The sequence below is a fragment of the Chelon labrosus genome (assembly GCF_963514085.1).
Source record: "Chelon labrosus genome assembly, chromosome: 2".
Lineage (NCBI taxonomy): Eukaryota > Metazoa > Chordata > Actinopteri > Mugiliformes > Mugilidae > Chelon > Chelon labrosus.
The window spans coordinates 26,217,446-26,237,577 of record NC_140338.1 but is presented as its reverse complement, the minus strand read 5'-3'; the positions used below and the strand labels follow the sequence as shown (position 1 = coordinate 26,237,577).

Below are 20,132 nucleotides of genomic sequence, written 5' to 3'. Positions count from 1 at the left end.
ATTTTTTTAAATCTCAAATGTAAGTAGTAGTAATTTCAGGTTTTAACAATTATTTGGACAAACAAAGGACACTGGGCACCTCTGACGGGGATATTTCACTAATTGACCTTAGGATAAAACTAAGAATTGATTTTAGTCAGAGCAATATCAGACTGTCCAATAGGTGTGACACTGAGGAACTGGTTGGGGTTGCATGGGAGCGAACTGCCACCACCTGGTACAAAACGGTACACATCTGTATTATAAGTGAAATAGCTTTAAAGTACACAGAGAAATTTGGGCTAAAAATATTAACCAATTAACTGATAAGAGTTGACAGAAATTAATTTATAATGAAAGCAATTACAATTACGTTAACTGTCTAAAGTATTTATCCAGCAAATATGTCAAACTTCTGCTTATCAAATGTGAGGATTCAATGCATTCATTATGGTAAATTTAGCATCTTTCCGTTTTGCCTGTAAAAAACTAAAACATTAGAATAACTTTTTCAGCCTTTTGGGGCTTCGGAAAATATAACATGCATTTACAATGTTTTTTTTTTTTGTTGTTGTTGTTTCAAATAATCAATTTTTAACATAAACAATACACATGGTTTAGATGCTGCTTTAACCTATAGGTCTATTAAGGTATACATCACATGTTCTGTTTTCTGGTGTTATTTCAGGACCTGTGCCTAGTGGCCAGGCAGATAGCTGAAAGGAGCGTGACCTCCACCAGAAAAGAAGTATAAAACAGATCTACGCTGTGTATTATTAGCTCATTTGCCACTATAAATGCTGAAAAGCCTTCATGAAGCTTACATTTAAATAAGGACATTAGAATGCATCTGTTTTAACTAGTGTACTAAATGAAATGGTGGGTATGTGTAGGTTATGTGAGAAAAACCTCTTAAATTTAAATCACAAATCTAGATTTACGATTACTTCGGAGCTGTATTTCTAGATGAGGGGGAGGCGGGACTTCTGCACTACATTGGGTGACGGTCACCAGTAAGGACCAATCAGGCGAGTTGTTCTAGCACAGTCAGTGTTTTCCGGTTTTCCGGTGCGCACATGCGCATTTCATTTTGAAAATGGCGGCCGTGCAAGGCGGACAGGGCGACGCGGTTGAAGAAAAAGACATAAAATCAGAACCAACAACCGATGGCTTTGGAAATAATAATGCAAATGACGGCAGACTACCCTCGGCGTCCCCCGGCTCCAGCGCTCCGGCTGGAAGCAACAAAACCCCGGCTGAAGCTCCGGAGGACCGGCAGACGCTGCTGGCGGTCTTGCAGTTCCTCAGAAAGAACAAACTGAGCGAGTCCGTCGAAATATTACGCCGTGAAGCGGGTTTACCGGAAGATTCGCTAGACCCGAAGGGAACGGATTCCTCCGGGGCAGGGTCGGGAGGTGCTGCGGGCGGTGGGGACCTAGAAGGCGGGGATGCTAGCTCTCTTCTCAGCCGGGTGACCGTCTCTGCCTCCGCCGCAGCTCAGGCGCCAACTAAAGGTACAGCACAGTCTGGGTACTGTATTTTTTAAAGTTAACAGTGCATCAAGTTTCATTAAAGTGTTTCCTGCATTTCTCAGTTAAACATTCACAGAAGTGAAAACTGCATTATAACAATACCGTGAAACATGTATACTTACTGTAGCAATAACACCATACAATATCAAACATATTTAACAGTGTTTCTAGTCATTCCTATACAACCGTTAATTCATAATGTTACTTCTTATTTCATGTGTGCAATAACTCAACTCAGCCACTAAGAACAGTTTAAATACTTTATATTTTATATAGTATATTTACTGTAGATACTATTTCTGTTGCTGTTTATTAACTTAAGTATCATGTTACAGTTTATGAAAGCTTTTCTGAAAGGCTTTTATTGCTTCATGTTAGGACTGCTTGGATTACATTGTATGATAACTCTATGGGACAGTTAATGTGTCCATTAAGTTTATATAGACATCGGGGATGCATTGACAACAGTCCAGGAGGGGGGTCTAATGGGAAGGCTCCGCACAGATGTGATCTCCAGAGATGCATATTATAATAATGTCAAAATGATCTCTCAAGTTGGATATACTAACTTTATGTCATGTATACAGCTGAGGTGATCTTAAAATGATACGATTTACACCAATACACTGCCGATCTAACTTTAACTCTCACCGGGACTTTTGCAGCTACAGCTGGAGAAGATCAGCCAGACGTCAACGTCGTGCTGTCAGCCTACAGCCAGCAAGGAGATCCGGTTCTGTATGAGGTTTACTACAGTGGCCTTAAGAGGTTCATAGAGTCAGTTTTGGACTGTCACAGAGCAGAACTGTCCCAGGTCTTCTACCCGCTGTTTGTCCACATGTATCTGGAACTGGTGTACAACAACCATGAAAGTGAGGCCAAGGCCTTCTTTGAAAAGTGAGTCTCACTAAACTTTCTTCCGAACATAAACCTCAGTGTTGTTCCTGCGTGCATTAGTAACCCTGCCTCTTCTGTTTCTCCAAATCAGATTCAGTGGGGACCAAGAGTGCTACTACGCAGATGACTTGCGGGTTCTGTCCAGCCTGACAAAGAAGGAGCACATGAGAGGCAATGAGACCCTGCTGGACTTCCGCACCAGCAAGTTTGTCCTGCGGATCTCCCGAGACTCCTACCAGCTCCTGAAGAGACACCTGCAGGAGCGTCAGAACAACCAGATCTGGAATATTATCCAAGAGCACCTCTACATCGACATCTTTGATGGCATGCCACGCAGCAAGAGCCAGATCGATGCCATGTCTGGCAGCTTGGCAGGAGAGGCCAAGCGAGAGGCCAATAAGGCGAAGGTGGAATCCATACACCATACATGTACTACATTTCTACTACACTTTTCTGAGAATCATGTTTTTATAATGTCCCGGTATCACTGTCATTCGACCTGGTACAGGTTTACTATGGATTACTGAAAGAGCCAGAAATTGAGCTGCCTCTTGATGATGAGGACGAGGAGGCAGAGAATGAGGAGGGTAAACCCAAGAAGAAGAAGCCCAAAAAGGACAGCATGGGCTCCAAGAGCAAGAAGCAGGACCCCAACGCTCCTTCACAGACTAGGTAGGATTCTTTACAGAGCGGTGCACTGCTGGCTAATATACCGAAAGGCCGGAAGTGTAAGACCCATCTAGCTCAAACGTTTAAGTATATTTCTGATGTGGCGCTATCCCATTCATTCAGAGTGTGTATCCAGTCATATTATACAATCCAGCTGATAATAAATTGTGTTATTTGTTGTTGGTTAGGATACCCCTGCCAGAATTAAAGGACTCAGACAAGCTAGACAAGATCATGTACATGAAGGAATCCACCAAGAGGATCCGTCTGGGACCAGATAACCTCCCCTCCATCTGCTTTTATTCTTTTCTCAACGCATACCAGGTAAAACCTCATGACCACAATAATTCACCGTACGGTTATTCTGTGGACAGTTAACAGCAAAGTCACCTGTAACAAAACTTATTTCTGATGTTTCTCCGCAGGGCCTGACTGCAGTGGACTTCACTGACGACTCGAGCCTGGTCGCAGGAGGCTTTGCTGACTCCACAGTTCGAGTGTGGAGTGTCACGCCAAAAAAGCTACGCAAGGTCAAGTCTGCAGCAGGTAGAGTACACGGAATGAAGGCATCTTTAGTTACTGTTACCAAATAGTTTGCTTGAAACTTTTATTTATTTATACTTGTTTTTATCACCTGTCCCTTTTTTTTCCTCCTAAGACTTGAATCTGATTGACAAAGAGTCAGATGATGTGCTGGAGAGGATCATGGATGAGAAGACGGCCAGCGAGTCAAAGATACTCTATGGACACAGCGGCCCGGTGTATGGTATCAGCTTCAGCCCAGACAGGTAGAACTGGACTTTAGCTTAAGTGGCCACCATGTATCTGTATGAAAATGTTACTGTCATGTAATAGAATTAGGAAAGCTCTGACTATAATTCTTTATTTTCCCAAAGAAATTATTGTTAACGGACTGTTGTTACCTTTCAGAAACTACTTACTATCAAGTTCTGAGGATGGTACAGTCAGGCTATGGAGTCTCCAAACATTTACCTGTTTGGTGGGCTACAAAGGCCACAACTACCCAGTGTGGGACACACAGTTTTCCCCCTATGGATACTATTTTGTCTCTGGAGGCCATGACAGGGTAGCTCGGTAAGAATCTGCAGAAGTATCGTGCCACAAAATAATTTTCCCCACATTGTGTTGCTACACAGCAGCTCTTACTGGACATTTCTTTCACTGGTCTGTTTTGTGATTATTCCAACAGTCTGTGGGCGACAGATCACTACCAGCCTCTGAGGATGTTTTCCGGTCACCTGGCTGACATCACTTGCACTCGTTTCCACCCCAACTCCAATTACTTGGCCACAGGGTCGTCTGACCGCACCATCCGCCTCTGGGACGTCCTCAATGGAAACTGCGTCCGCATCTTCACTGGTCATAAGGTGAGAATCCTTTCATTTGGAAAAAATAAAAACCAGTTTATCGAGGCAGTGCATCTGTTGACACTTTAGTTAGTGGGGTCATATCTTAATAGACAAATCTGTTTTCTTAAGCAACGGCTCCCAAAGGTACAGTCCTTAAGGTTGGTCAATGGTTGCTACAATATTTATCATATCATTGTTCATTTATTGTGACTCTTAAATACACTAGCTGCATTTAGGTCATGTTTTGAAACATCAAAACAGAAGAAGACAACAGTAAAAAATCATTAAAAATACACGTTAAGACGATATCCTGCAGTAAACTAGACGTGGTATAAGCTGCTACACTAATAACACAATTTGGGGTTTTATACTTAACTAGGGGTCAGAAATTTTGAGAATTTAGAAAACTGTGACCACTAAAGGGAGTAATGATAAATCTGGCATGATAAAAAAGAACTCAAAGTAATGCTCTCTATTCTTAATAAAGGAAGTACTTTAAACATACTCTATTAGTATGTTAAAGTGTATTCGTAGGTTCTGTAGTCCACCAGTAGACTTCAGTATAATACTTAATACGCATGTGAGCAGCTGCCCAAAGGTGTCGTTTAGTTTAGGAATCAGTGGTTTAGACAAAAATAAATACAATTTGAGTTCTGTGTAGTTTATAATGTGGACACTTAAGAATTCTAGTTTTGAGTCCAACATGTTTTAAGACCTAAAGATGTACAATCTACAGCAGCACAGCCGGCAGAACTGAATGCTGCTGAGACAACCACTGATCAGGTCTTTATCTTCATCCTCCAGGGTCCTATCCATGCGCTGGCTTTCTCTCCAAACGGAAAGTTCCTGGCCTCGGGAGCCACTGATGGCCGAGTTCTCCTGTGGGACATTGGCCATGGCCTGATGATTGGGGAGCTCAAGGGCCACACGGATACTATCTATTCCCTCAAGTTCAGCAGGGACGGCGAGATCCTTGCCTCTGGTAGGTTTCTCGCTATGCAGTTTAACTGCATAGCGAAATTCTTAAAGGATTAACATGAAGAATTTTTATACTGGATGTAATCCCTTCAGGATGGGTTTAAACTATGTAAGTTAGTATAACAGCAGTGACCGAGTATGATTTTGCTTTTTAGGCTCAATGGACAACACGGTTCGGCTGTGGGACGCAACGAAAGCATTTGACGATTTGGAGACTGACGACTTTACGGCAGCTACAGGACACATCCATCTACAAGATAACTCCCAGGAGCTTCTGCTTGGCACCTACATGACTAAATCTACACCCGTCATACATCTTCACTTCACCCGGAGGAACCTGCTTCTTGCCGCTGGAGCCTACAATCCTTGAAACGAGAAAATATCCACGGAAGCTTGAAATGATGCAAACCTTTAATCCCTGAACTCCACAAGGGACTCAGGAAGTCTGTGGTACAGTGGGAGTAAAACAAAACTGTACCATTATCGGTTCACATTTGGTAAACATTTGGCTGTGAATAAGATTGTTAGCCAACTGTCCTGTTGGTCAGACAGATCAGGGGCTAGCAGACTGTGAACATTTCTATAAATCACTGCCATGTGTTAAAGTTCACTCAGTATGTAGCTGACATTTCTGTATATTAGTCTTTTATACGGACACACACTGTAAATAAAACAAAGTGTTTTCTATGTTTGGGCATACATTTTCTTTATTAACAACATGGGGACACCAAACAGTCATATTTTATTACAAGCATGTCCAGCTGCTCTCTCCTCTCCCAGCTGTTTTGAACGATCAAATGGAAACCTGTAGGGAGACAAGAGCTTTGAGTTAACTGTATCGAGCAATACTTTAAGACTTGGAAACTAACATAGTGGAGTGATGTTAATGTACTTACATGATCACTTTGCTGTGACGGCAGCCTGTTTCTTGGGCTTCAGCTTGAAGAAAAGTATAATGGATGCTATGGTAGCATATGTGGCCAGAACACACTACAGGAAAAAAATGAAAGCATGAGAAAATCTGAAAAGTATGATATTTTAGGAATTTGACAACTGTTTATGAACACAACTCACATTCCTCCTTCCTGTGATTGTGTATGAATTGAAGTATTTGGCAATGCCAGTGAACTGCTGAGATCCAGCGTCGTGTCCGCCCATGATGGATAATTAATGGTCCTACAGCAAGGAAAGTTGTACATTAGTCATTAGCAAAAATAAATAAGAAGCTCTAGTATTTACTTATAATTGCACGTTCATCGTGTTTACTTGTATTTTAGAAACTTTAGAAACGTTTTATATACATTTCAGGTTTTGAGACAGTAATGATTTTTTTAAAACCATTATCTGTTATTTGTAGGGAAAAAAACAAGTTACATGGAGAAAACGGGCTTCAGCTAAAATGAAATGCCCTTCAGTACAAAGTCGACACAATTCAAACCATATAATTTAGACCACATATTTGGATATGGGACATTAGGCATATCATTTAGATATTCTTATACGCAGCTCTTATTTTGCAAATGCAAATTAGCTACTGAAGTTATTAACGTTATTACATACGAGTTTGCAACCTTTATAGTGGTTAGCTCGACATGCTACGTCGATAAAATCTAATCGACGTCAACAACATGCATTCGCGCTATACTCCAGTTTATATATTTTTTTTCTGACAGTGTCATGTGCTTAAATTACAAATGTTGAGGTTCACAAATGCACAAACTGAATCCACTTCATTCAGACTGACTTTCAACGGTCTTTAGCCACATAGCTTGTTAACTAGCACATCCTGTATGAAGTTAGCTTGCGAGGTTAGCCTGCTAACTAAACATTTTTTGACTATTAGCTGAATACTGCGTTGTCACATAAGCGCTTTAAAGCCACTTGGATTCTACTGAAAATGACCGAAAACAAAATAAACCGCCAATTTGTTTCACTGACAATAAATTCTTACCTTTAACACGACCCCTGTGCACACAGAATAAGACAGGTGTCCTTCAACAGAGGCCGCAATGCTAAATTCGCTCGGAAGTCCCGCCTACTCTTGTCTGTCCAGGCGTGCATCGCTATTGGTTCAGATAAATGTCAGTCAAGCCCAGGGTCAAACACGACCACTGAGTGGCTGACATTAATGCCAATCAATGTCTCTTCCCTGCAATTGGACAAGCTATAAACCGCCCATATGAGTTTTTCTTCCGGGTTGAGATCATGGCGTGTTGCTGAACATGTGAGTTTTGGTTTTCACAGACCGGGGATATAATGCAAGGGAATATTAATGGCTCTGGTATTATATTTAAATACACGTTTACATCTAAATATAGCGTACCTGGATATCTATCATGTAGTTAGTTTACGTGTGTTTACTTTAAATGCTAATGCCAGAATGTGTCGTTGTTAGCTCTGTTTGCGTGTACGAGTTAAATCGATCCTAACAGATTTTACCACACGTTTTTATGAAATATATGTCTGATACTGTTGCAGTCGTAACTATATAAATAATAACTACTACAGAAGGAAGACTCAGTTGTATCGACAATCTGGTCAAACCCTGTTACCTCCTATGTTTAGAAATTATCTGTCGATTAATAGTAACTTTAATTTTCTCAGACGTCTGAAACAACAAAAAACATGGCATCAATGGAGGAGGACTTCCCTCGAGGAGGGACAGCGAAGAAACCTACACAAAGTAAAATAGTTGTGCAGCGACCAGAAGTGGACAATCTGTTTCAGGTAGAGTCTGATCATTGGGAAATGACTTTTTATGACTGTCGCAAAAAAAGAGGATTTACAATGCGATGCATTCTTCTAATTTGCGATAATGAACTTTGTGGGGGACGTTTTATTGACATGAGAGAAAAATTCAACATATTATCTTCTCGTGCAGGCAAAAGAACAAGCAGAAACTAAGAAAAGAAAGGGGGCTGGCAAGGGTGATATCAAGAAAGGCAAGAAGCAAAAGACGGATGAAATAAATGAGCTCGGCCTGACACTGAACACTGCAGCCAAATGTGTGGAAATCCTACATATCAAGGTAATATATTTGTCAATAAGAAACTTTATTTCTGATTTGTGTTAAATATATTCATTTTATCTGTTAAAGGACAGATTATTTTCCTGTGTGATATTATTTAACTCATCAGTGATCAGATGTTGTTGATCTGAAGTGTGTGTCTGTTTTCTTCTTCCCAGAATGTGAAGGAGGGCATGCTGATGCTGGGCTGTGTGAAGGAGGTGACAGACTTTGAGGTGACGGTCAGTCTGCCTTGTGGCCTGCAAGGCTTCCTCAGCATCAAGAACATCTGTGACTCTTACACCAAGCTGCTCAGTGAGCAGCTGGATGCAGATGACACAGAGGTAGGCTAAATGTGGAGTAATGATTTGAATATCGTGGAAGCTGTGAATTAGGCTTGGCTCGAAGGATTGTTTCACGAGAACACTGGACACGAGTGGTGTTGCCGTCCATAGCAGCCTTCATTTGAGAAATATTTCTGTACTTTCACTTCACAGGAGATCTGCTCGTTGCCGCACCTCTTCCACACCGGCATGGTGCTGAGATGTGTGGTTGCTCGGTTGGATGTAGCAAAGGGGGGACTGCTTAGCATTCAGCTGTCAGTCAATCCAAAGCTGGTCAACAAGAGTCTCACTTCAAGCTCTCTGAAAGCTGGCATGGTGAGACTTTGACGAGTAGCCGTCTGTTTCAACACATGAATCAAACTGCATGTTTATAAATGTTACTGTGATTTAGGTCTTGAGTGGTTTCGTGGAGAGTGTAGAAGATCATGGCTGCATAGTTGACATTGGCGTCAGTGGAACCAAAGCCTTCCTGTCCATGAAAGCCATAAAAGCCAAATACAACAATCCTGAAGGTATGAAAAAGAATTATATGGACACACTTGTGAAGTAATATGTTGCACCTTTAGTAGGTCTTCACTTCACCTGGTTTTTCCAGTTTTTACTTAACACATTTTTAACGTTTGTGTTTTCTCTGTGTCCAGAGTTGAAAGTGGGTCATTATGTGACTTCCCGAGTAGACGACATAAAGAACGATGGACGAGTGGTCCACCTTTCTGTCAACCCTTCCACCATAGCCCAGGCCTGTGCTGAACCCAAGCAGGGCTGGAACCTCACCAACCTCCTGCCTGGCCTTCTGGTCAAAGCTACCATCAAAAAGGTAGACAGCTTTTTCCTTTACAATGACACGTCTTCTGTTATTGTTATTTTATGAAAATCTCCAGGTGTCCAGATCTGCTCAGTGCCCTGACAGTGTCATTATCATGACTCTTAAAGCCTGTGTGTTGGCTTTGCAGGTGACCAAACATGGTCTGCTCCTGGACTTCCTGTCCTCTTTTAGTGGCCAGGTGGATTTTCTTCACATGGAGCCAGAACAGTCCTCCAGCTACACCGTGGGAGATCAGGTAAAACTGACTTGGCTGGCTTGGTGTTTTATTTCAACTTTCTGTTACAAGACACTTAATTAATGTTCTTGACATATTCAATCTTGGAAGAATGTCTTTAATGTTTTTCATTCTGTATCTGTCCATCCACCCAGGTGCAAGCATGCGTGCTGTACGTGGAGCCATCCTCCCGTCTGGTGGGACTGAGCCTGCGCAGCTACCTCGTCCAGCCCGGGACGAGACTCGACCCGATCCCTGCTGGTGGGGACCGGATTGGCGAGGTGGTTAAAGACTGCAAGATGACCGTTATGCACCACATGTCTGGAGCCGTGCTGGAGCTGCCAGACAAAACGTCGGCCTTTGTACACGTGAGTCTGGGTGATGCTTTTGAGGGCGGGGGGGGGATTGCTCAAAATAATAAATTCTGTCGGTGAACAGCTCAGCACAGCCTTGGGTTGATAGCATTTTATTTATCATCCATAACAGAGGAACCACCTGAAGGAGCCCAACGAGCCAGCAAATGAAAACAGAGTGTCGGCCGCGTCCGAGCACACCTGCAGGATCCTGAACTTCAGCCCAATGGATCAAATCCATTTTGTTAGTTTACGAAAGTATGTAGCACTTGCATTATTACAACATGTGTCTTGTGACGCTGTAAAAATGGACCTCACTCTTGTACTTATTTGTACTGACACCCTTCCATTGTCTTGATTTCAGGAGCATCATTAAGAAGCCTTTTTACAGATACCAGGATCTTCAGGCAGGTCAGGTTGTGGAGGTGAGACCTAAGCACCAACCACTGTCAAACACATGACGCGAATTTAGCCTTTTTAATGTATTTGGTAGACTAATAAGAGGCAGATCTGTTTAATCTCTCTGTTTAATGTCTACAAAGACCGACCAACATTTAAAAACAATGTGCGACACTATTTCTTGGCCAAAGTTTTGTTAGGTTGATTTCTTTATATCGTAAACCATAAGTAGACACACACTGGCAAATGTTTAGGTAGCAAAATATTGTTTTTTTTGTGTGTACAGTGGGGCTATAGCTACTGTGTTTAGACATGTGAGGGAGGTTTACATTGATTAAGATTACCAGTATGTAGAAATAAATTTGACTTAAAAAAATCCAGTGCAGTAAATTAAAATGCCATGCCTGTAGACTGTTGTAAACAGTGAACCCGAACTCAAACAGTAAGCTCAGCGTCTCTCATACCTCCATGCGTCTCTTCCTCCAAGGGCACCGTGTCAGTCCTGCTGAGTCATGGGATGGTGGTGCATATCTCTGACCACATTAAAGGCCTGGTGCCCCGAACGCACCTTTCTGACATCATCCTCAAGAACCCAGAGAAGAAGTACATCGAGGGCATGAAAGTCAAATGTCGGGTCAGTCCTCCTCTCCGCTTTGTTCTAAAGCCGCTGAAAAGACCATAGGAATAAAATCTATGATATGCCATATAAAATAAAATGTATTATTTCAACTGAGTGGACATATTTGTATATTATCTTTCATGTTTGTTCTGTTTATTGAATATGTGCCTTCAGGTGCTGTCGGTAGATGCAGAGAATAAGAAGCTGTACCTGACCAGAAAGAAGATCTTGGTTGAAAGCTCCCTGCCGCTGATCCTCAGCTACTCTGATGCCCGACCTGGCCGCGTGTCCCACGGATACGTCGTATGCATCAAAAACTTCGGCTGCATTGTTCGTTTCTACAACAACGTCAAGGGTCTGGTGCCTCTCAACGAGCTCAGCTATGAGCCCGTCGTCAGTCCGGAGGAGGTCTTCTATGTTGGACAGGTGGGGAGATCAAACGGCATGGATGCATAGAATACGTTGTTGATGTGTTGTTCAAGGTGTGTTGGACATTTTTTTTTTTTTTTTTGACTTGGCGTCTGATAAGTTGTTTTCTTTAATGGTCCAGGTGTTAAAGACTAAAGTTCTTCAGTGTGACCCCGAGAAGGCAAAGATGATCCTGTCATTTAAGGCAGCGCTGGAGGGAGAGATCGAGGAAGCTGCCAAGCCTCAGTTTGACTGGGAGGTGGGGAAGGTAAGATGAAGTCCCTGGAATGGTTTTATTTCATTTATGACTGTGCATCAGATTTTGCTCATCTTTTATCTGCATTGTCTGTTTAATCTAGAGTCTGGAGGCAAAGGTGCTGAAGAAGTCGGCCAATGCTCTGGAGGTGGCCATCCTCCCCGATGAGATCCGTGCTGTGCTACCCACAATGCACCTGTCTGATCACACGTCCAACTGCCCTATGCTGTGGGAGAGCCTGCAGGAAGGAGACGTCATCTCGAACCTTGTGTGCTTCAACAACAACAAGCAGATCGTTGTATCCTGTTCATTTTGCAACTTTGATTCATTCGTTGTATACAGTGTGGAATGATCAGTGAATGTACACAAATCTTAAAGTGGAAAAGTTTTTTTTCCTTAGCTGCTTCTCATTTTAAGACTCTCACCAAGAAACCAACTGTGAGATGGTCACTGGAAGAAGGAGTGATCGCCAAAGATTTCTCAGAGATCACAGTTGGACTTCAGCTGGTCGGCTGGATCAAGAACATCATGTCCTATGGTGTCTTCGTAGAGTTCCCGTACGGCCTTGTTGGTCTGGCGCCCAAATCTGTGAGTGAAGGGCTTCATGTTATAACCAGAAAATCTCAAATAGCTTCCTTATTTTCTATAGTAAAACCATCCTTTGCTTTTTTTTCTTTTTTCTTTTTTTTTTTTTAAGGCCATGACGGATAAGTTCATCAGCGATACGACAGCTTCTTTCCAGCTGGGCCAGACGGTCCTCGCTAAGGTCACCAACCTGGATGAGGAGAAGCGGCGATTCCTGGTCACGCTGAAGATTTCAGAGGTCATTTCTCCAGAGAGCAACGTTCAGACCAGACTCATCAATGGCCTGCAGGAGAGAAGAGCGGTGTCTGAAATGTTGGCTATGAGAGGTGTGTGTGTGTTACAGTGAAAGTCTGGGACCATCTTCGTAAAACAGCAGCAGATATGATGATTTGCAGAACTCGTGTAACATGAGATCTGTTGCATTCAGTGGCTCTTGTTTCTTTACTTGTAGATAACAGTGAACTTCGCCAGCAGTTGGCCGCTCTGTCTGTTGGTCAGAAGCTGAAGCTGACTGTGGACACTGTGAAGGACAGCGGGGCCACATTTAAGTCTGATGACTTGGTCGGTGCCACCATTCAGGCCACCGAGTACCAAATAATGGGTATGACTGATAACAAAAACATTGTAAGACTTGAAGGATGTTGTTTTGAGAGAGTTGTGTATTTCAGGGTATTTTCACACCTGTATTTAGTGCATTACAATGACTGTTTGCAGCCCTATGGTAGCATGAAAGGGTGAATTTTGATTTTTTTTCTCATCACCTGTATAAACCAGTTTGTGTTGCATCCTTGGCTGTGTGTTTTTCAGGTGTGAATCTTTCCCCAGGACAGAAGGTAACCGCGGTCATCCTTCATGTTGACATCCTCTCTACCTGTGTCCATGTTTCCATCCTCCCTAAGCTGGTGGGGAAGAAGAAATCTGTGAGTGTTATTTGTCTTTCCTGACATGTTTTTTTTTAAGTAATTTTGTAGATATTACATCCTTGTTTGTAAGTATTCACCTGTGTGATTGTAGTGTTTTTTTTTTGTTTTTTTTTTATTTTCCTAGTTGACTGAAGGAACAAACTACACAGCGATGGTGCAGTACATAGACCACGAGTTTGTTGTCATCTCACTGGACAATACGGCGCAGCTGACCGTGATCCAAATTACCAGCCACCTGAATGAGATATTTCCGCCGAAGCTGAAGCCGGGTATGGCTTTGTCAGTTGAAGTTATAGAACCCAGTTGCAAAGAGCTTCAAGGGCTCCCCTTGGTGTCTTGGGACCGCAGTGCATCAAAACGACAGCGCACCACCTCAGAAAACCAGGCGGGCTCCAAGGGCCACTGCTTCGGTGAAATCCTGCGCGGCAAAGTACGGACTGTGAAGCCGACCTGCGTCCAGGTTGTGCTAGAAGACGGGAGCTCGGGCAGCGTGCACGTGTCCGAGGTGTTGGAGGCTGCAGAAGTGTGCCTGGGATCCTTCCCGACGTCTACGGTGAAGGTTGGCAGCGAGGTCACCGCCAGGGTGATCGGAGGGAGAGACGTCTCCAGTCACAGGTAAACATGGCTTCTGTCCTTAATTCTAAATGTATGAATAGACCATTGACTGTATATATAAAGATGGAATGCCCAAATGCCAGGATATATTCTTGCCGTGTGCATTTTATCAAGGATACTTCAGGAGGTAACTTGTCCAGACTTGAGATGACCCCGTACCCCTGAATGCCTCTCGTGGACGTCATCAAGTTCTCTGCTGAGTCAAAACAGTTTTTTGTACCAGGCTGTAAACATGTTTATTTCTGCTGTAAAGTTGCCTTTTAACGTGAGAGTCTGTAGAGATTGATGCTCTTGTGGACTTGAGGCTGGCTGTTTATGTAATAATTACATAAACAGCTAAATAAACCCCGTTAACGTACTGATAGGCTGATTAATTCTTTGTTCTTGTTTCAGATTCCTGCCTTTCTCTCATCCCAGATTCAGATACACCGTGTCTGAGCTCACTCTAATACCCAGGTAACTGTATTGTACAGTTCATTATACGTTGCACTTAACACTGCCATCATTATCTGCACAGTATCTGCATTCTTTTGTTTTATTAAAACACAGCACAGTAAACTTGTTATATTGCAATGGTCAGGTAGTTTAAAGTATTTTTATTCCACTCTTGTACATTTTGTAGTTTACTTGTAATCACTTTGTTTCTTTTTTCTCCTCGTAGCAAACTGGATCAGAGTGTAGATTTCAAACCAGTTACAGTGAAAGAAAAACTGAGCAACTATAAGGTCGGAGAAGAAATTACATGCTTTGTATCAAAGGTAAGCTTCGGAGATTGTTATGGTGGTTTTAACCACAAATTTAAAAAAAAAAAAAAAAATGTATAAGGAACAGAGTTATACACCAGAAATCAAACTTACCTTGCCTTCTCTCTGCAGTTTAATCCAGATAGGAAGTATTTGGAAGTCACCACTGATCCTTGTGTCACCGGGACGGTTGAACTGCTGGCCATGATCACGGATCCTAAAGTAAGATCATACAGCTGCTGTTTTAGAGGAGCAAGCAGCATTTTCAAAATACAAATGTAAAAACTCATTTAAATCCGAAGAGGAAGTAAGATTATATGAACCTCTTTTTCAGGATGCTGCCCACCCAGAGAAACTTTACAAGCTGGGCCAAGCAGTCCGTGCTCAAGTGGTAGAGGTGAGCGCCAAGCCTCATCGACTGGCGCTGTCACTCACGGGTAAGAAAAGCCCAGGCTGTGTAGTGTTATTTATGTCACTGTTGCGTCGTGTATGTTTGTAATCTTTATCACAGAAAACGGTTAGTTGAAGTCCTGGTTTTTATTTGGTTCCCAGGTGTCCATAAACTGGAGGAAGGCAGCACTGCTTTGGGAATGGTCACTAATAATCAGATGAAGTCTGGCCTAATGGTCAAACTGCCCTTTGGCGCCATGGGGATTGTTGCCATTACTGACCTCGCAGATTCTTACAAGCCAAACCCTCTTGAGTCGTACAAAAAGGATCAGCTTCTCAGGTCAGTAGATCAAGTGGGTGATGGAGTCAAAGAAAGGTGAATTCATGCCCTAGCCTCTGACCCAGCCTTTCCTCCACGAGCTCCTTTGAATCAACATTTCTTTCTATTTCAAAAAATATTTAAACAGCAGTGGTTGTAAAAGCCATCAGAAACAACAAGTTAAACAGATTTTTCTTTGTCGGCATAGAAAAAAACTACAGCTCCCGTTAACTAAAACAAAACTAGCAGAGACACTTCGAGCTACTGTTTGCCACCTTTGTCTCCCCCTTGTGGCAGTGTGAGCTAATTACACCAACATTGTCAGCACATGCATCTTCCTCCTGCACTCTCCAATCACACAAATGGCAGTTGGCATCTGTCCTCACCGTCAGTCACTCTCTTGTTTATTTTGTAGTCCTTCCTCTGTACTTTCTCCTTTTTTATCTGTGACATCAGAAAAATTTCTTAGACTTCCTAGATTTTATTTAATTCTTCCTGATTGCCAGAGACAATGAATTAATTGAAACTTAGTAATGTTTGTAACTTCATCTTAATCGCTGGTTGATGTGAAATGCATTGCTAATGGTGCTCGAGCACAAGAATCTCTTCAGACAATCTACTTAGCACTGATTTGGCTCAAGGCTGTATTATGATTACGCAGGTACCAGTGATTGAGCTTTTCCCTTTTCTGGCACAGCATCTGGAAGTTGCTCTCTGTCAAACCAATATGTTTGCTGTTTACTGAGTTGTAAATGGGCCGTTACAAATCAAATGGAGTACAAGTTAATTTCAGTCATCAGAGGCAGTCTGTAATCCTGTCATGGTGGTCAAAGTTAAACTTCCACCTTATGTCGAATCCACTTTAAGGCAACTAATGGGTGAAATATCATTGGTTACTAAGAAGTAGATACAGAATGTAATCAGTTTTTGCCTCCTTTCTCCTCTCAGGTGTTGCCTTCTAGGTAACGAGAATGGCAAGTGGCAGTTGTCTCTGCGTCCATCCAGGTACGAGACGGCGCCATTGTAAAAATTGGAATCGTGACTTTTTGGAGCACAGTAAGAGCTCATGTTTTATTTATGCAATCTCCTCCAGGCTGAACCCAGAGCAGGCCAAACCGGCAAAAGACCCAGAAGTGTTGTCCATAGACGAACTGAGGGCAGGCCAGATCATCAGAGGTTACGTCAAGTCTGTGGGAGAGCAAGGGGTCTTCATCAGGTAGGCAGTCAGCCAGTTCTGGACAGAGAGTTATAAAACTGCTTAGAAACACAGGAACATCTGCTCCTGTCTGCTCTGGAAAATGTCGCCCTCTCTCCTCCTCATTATCTGTTCTATATGTTTTTAACTCCAGGTTGTCAAGAAGCATCACTGGAAGAGCCGAACTGCAACAGTCAACGAAGTACTTTGTTAACAACCACAAGGTCCTCTCTGAGCACCTACTTCCAAACACTCTGCTCACCACCAAAATCCTCAGGTAAAATGTCACACTTCAGCTCAAACTCCCCTTTACATGTGTTTTATCTTCTCCAAGGAGGCACTCGGGTTTAGTCTAGTTTAAGGGCTTTGACAATAAAAGTAAGTTACTGATATCAGAAATAGATTTGGACAAACGGGAAGAGTGTCGCCGCAAAATGCTGATGACATAAAATCCGTCCCGGTGCAGCTTCAAGTGACATCTATTTATAGAATCCACACCGTCATCGTGTTATTTTTAGTCTGCCATTCTTATCTTCTTGTCCCCAGTATTGACAAAGAGGAGGAGTTTGTCAATCTATCTGTGCTCCCAGTGGACACCGGGAAGCCAGACGTCCTTCCAGAGTGTCTCGGCCTGCCCCTGCGCCTCATCGGAGAGGAGAAGAAGAAACATGACACAGAGAGGAGCAAGAAACGCAAACTGTCTGAGAGCGAACAGGTAACAGGATCACTCCAGTTTCCCTTCACTCCTGCATCAGACTTTCTATTACATACTGAGCACACTGTAGATGACTGGCTACTCAGCATTTTAGCTTTTTGCTGAGGTACTGGAGGTGAACAGTGGTCAGTATAAGAAAAAAAAATCAACGTCATCATCAGTTTTCATTCCTTCCTCATCCTTTCCTCTCACAGTAAGAAATACTGTACTGTATGTATGTACTGCTGCTTGTTTAGGTCTTCATGGTAGTTTCTTATTGTTTCATTTGGCAACCAGGTCCAAAAGAAGAAGAAGAAGGGAACAAAGAAAGCCAAGACTGATGACAGTGACAGCGGAGTGGAGGTGTACTTCAGAGAAGAGGAGGATAAGGAAGATGAAGAAAAGCCTGATCCTCCAAAAGTAAGCGGCTATCCCTGTGTAGATTAGATGAGGTGAATTCACCATCCACGACCTGAAAACGTTCATTTTCTCCTCTTCACCTTTAGCAGGCTACATCCAGCTCAGCTGGTCCCTCCAGACTACAGGTGGCAGCAGGTTTCTCCTGGGATGTGGGCCTCAGCTCCCTGAAGCCTGCCTCTGCAGTGGAGGAGGGGGATTCCAGTGACGGAGAGGACCAAGATGGAAGCTCTAAGGTGAGGCGGCAAACAATAAAATCTTATGTTATTGATAGCAATAACAGTTCTTCTCTCAATTATCTCCAATTATCAATGGTTCTGTGTCATCACTCTTTTCTCTCTTGAATCCACTCCTCTAATCTGCCAGGCCCAGAAGAAGTCTCGCCACGAGCTGGAGCAGGAGAAGAAGGCAGCGGAGAAGGCCCTGGTACAGCGAGAGGCTGAGCTGATGGACCCGAACCTGCGGCCCCAGGACGCTGCTTCCTTTGAGCGCCTCCTCCTGGCCTCACCCAACAGCTCGCTGCTTTGGCTCCAGTACATGGCTCACCACCTGCAGGCCACACAGATCGAGCAGGCCCGTGCTGTCGCTGAGAGGGCCCTCAAAACGATCTCCTTCAGGTAACTGATGGAACAATGTGTTATCATCTGCAGACACTAGATCCAAAACACTGATTTAGCTAAAGTTGTTAATCTGTGTGATTATGTTGGTAGGATACATTTTACCGGATGTTTTTATGTTTGTGAAATCTCAGGGAGGAGCAGGAGAAGCTGAACGTGTGGGTGGCCCTGCTGAACCTGGAGAACATGTACGGCACAGAGGAGAGTCTCAAGAAAGTGTTCGAGCGGGCCGTCCAGTTCTGTGAGCCCATGCCTGTGTACCAGCAGCTGGCTGACATCTATGACAAGTCCGGCAAAACCAAGGTTCAACCAACTGGGAGTTAGACCTGAGCTTCTTCCTATTTTGGCCTTATAACATTTTCTAATGTTCTAATGTTTTGTATCCAGGAGGCGGAGGGCATGTATAAGACGATGGTGAAGCGGTTCCGTCAGAATAAGGCGGTGTGGTTGAGCTACGGGACTTTCCTGCTCCAGCAGGGTCAGAGTGACGCAGCCAGTGCTCTCCTGCAGAGGGCGCTGAAGAGTCTACCCTCCAAAGAAAGTAAGAGAGCCTGTTCAAAGCGATATACACCGATCAGCCACAACATTAAAACCACTGAAGTAAATAACATTGACCACCTTGTAACAATTCAATGTTCTGCTGGGAAACTTTTGGACCTAGCATTCATGTGGATGTTACTTAGACATGTACCATCCACCTAGACCAGACCAGATGGCAGCAGCCATCCCCAGCAGGATGCAGCCTGACACAGACACACACACAAAAACAGTTTAGGGACAAATTAAAAAAACATGAAAAACAGCACAAGGTGTTGACCTGGCCTCCAAATTCACTAGATCCCAAACTGATCAAGTATCTGTGGGATGATCCACAGAGGTCATTCACTATCATCCTGTCTGAGTATTTTGTTTTTCTTTCAATCCACCAATCACTGAACCTGATGCTGTCTGGCCCCTCTAAACACACAGTTTACACGATGTAGCCATTCAGATTGCGTTTGCCTGCCCCAGCTGTGTATCTCCACAGGTTTTAACCTTTATGCATTGTCATCCCTCCTCTCAGGTGTGGATGTGATTGCCAAGTACGCTCAGCTGGAGTTCCGTTATGGTGATGCAGAGAAAGGTCGCAGCATGTTTGACAAAGTCCTGACGAGCTACCCAAAACGTACCGACCTCTGGTCCATTTTCATCGACCTCATGGTCAAACATGGATCACAGAAGGAAGTCAGGTGAGCAAAAGCCGTTATGCCAGTTTGGATTCTTCCTCCCGATTGATACTCTTAGCACATCTCATTGCGTGCAGTGTAGTTTTTCTGGTCATAACCAGTTTTCCATCTTTCTTCCTCTTGCAGGGCGCTCTTCGATCGAGTGATTCACCTGAGTGTTTCTGTGAAGAAGATCAAGTTCTTCTTCAAGCGCTACCTGGAGTATGAGAAGAAGCACGGCACCCCACAGAGCATCCAAGCAGTCAAAGAAAAGGCTGTGGAGTTTGTGGAAGCTAAAGGCACCGAGGCTGCAAACTAAAGACCAAATATACCCATATCTTATACACACTCTGTGTATGTGAGTGGACTGCAGTGTGCGCCGCTTGATCTGCAACACGTTTGTGTCTTCAGATGCACCTACAGGACTGTTGAACCTCAAGGTCTCTCTCTCTATATGATGCTGTAATGTTGCAGAACACCACAAACCTTTGTAAAGTAGATTCTGTCATTGATGAATGTTAAAAATGAACTGATATTTAACTTTTCAACAGATGACCATTTTTTAAACCATTTTGTAT

The 20,132-nt window shown here is 43.2% G+C and overlaps 3 protein-coding genes across 4 annotated transcripts; 2 read left to right on the top strand and 1 right to left on the bottom strand.

The window, feature by feature from the left end:
* Positions 1-833: 833 nt before the first annotated feature.
* taf5 (TAF5 RNA polymerase II, TATA box binding protein (TBP)-associated factor) lies at positions 834-6,112 on the top strand. Its single transcript, XM_084562216.1, has 11 exons — positions 834-1,493; positions 2,177-2,408; positions 2,500-2,815; positions 2,917-3,080; positions 3,266-3,401; positions 3,503-3,623; positions 3,736-3,865; positions 4,008-4,172; positions 4,288-4,465; positions 5,252-5,429; positions 5,581-6,112. Exons 1-11 carry the CDS (start codon positions 1,076-1,078, stop codon positions 5,793-5,795), a joined length of 2,253 nt encoding a protein of 750 aa, XP_084418342.1. The 5' UTR covers positions 834-1,075; the 3' UTR covers positions 5,796-6,112.
* atp5md (ATP synthase membrane subunit k) lies at positions 6,090-7,475 on the bottom strand. The gene is made up of 4 exons (XM_084562334.1): positions 7,377-7,475; positions 6,500-6,601; positions 6,322-6,415; positions 6,090-6,230 (listed from the first exon to the last, which is right to left on the bottom strand). The coding sequence occupies exons 2-3, from the start codon at positions 6,581-6,583 to the stop codon at positions 6,326-6,328; spliced, it is 174 nt and encodes a 57-aa protein (XP_084418460.1). The 5' UTR covers positions 6,584-6,601; positions 7,377-7,475; the 3' UTR covers positions 6,090-6,230; positions 6,322-6,325.
* Positions 7,476-7,633: 158 nt separating this feature from the next.
* pdcd11 (programmed cell death 11) lies at positions 7,634-19,873 on the top strand (the record flags this gene model as incomplete). Of its 2 annotated transcripts, none has more annotated exons than XM_084562154.1 (36): positions 7,634-7,649; positions 8,030-8,152; positions 8,307-8,453; positions 8,612-8,776; positions 8,930-9,091; positions 9,168-9,288; positions 9,418-9,593; positions 9,730-9,837; positions 9,972-10,184; positions 10,303-10,427; positions 10,534-10,594; positions 11,056-11,202; positions 11,362-11,613; positions 11,738-11,863; positions 11,955-12,149; positions 12,269-12,439; positions 12,549-12,762; positions 12,888-13,037; positions 13,244-13,356; positions 13,484-13,974; positions 14,368-14,430; positions 14,636-14,732; positions 14,850-14,939; positions 15,052-15,154; positions 15,270-15,447; positions 16,375-16,431; positions 16,520-16,642; positions 16,776-16,898; positions 17,168-17,336; positions 17,613-17,735; positions 17,825-17,968; positions 18,099-18,349; positions 18,484-18,652; positions 18,737-18,890; positions 19,413-19,578; positions 19,702-19,873. In XM_084562154.1, the coding sequence occupies exons 2-36, from the start codon at positions 8,051-8,053 to the stop codon at positions 19,871-19,873; spliced, it is 5,421 nt and encodes a 1,806-aa protein (XP_084418280.1). In that variant the 5' UTR covers positions 7,634-7,649; positions 8,030-8,050. The 2 variants fall into 2 exon arrangements, with proteins under 2 accessions (XP_084418280.1, XP_084418279.1); XM_084562153.1 differs by having other exon boundaries at positions 7,635-7,649; positions 17,822-17,968.
* Positions 19,874-20,132: the final 259 nt, after the last annotated feature.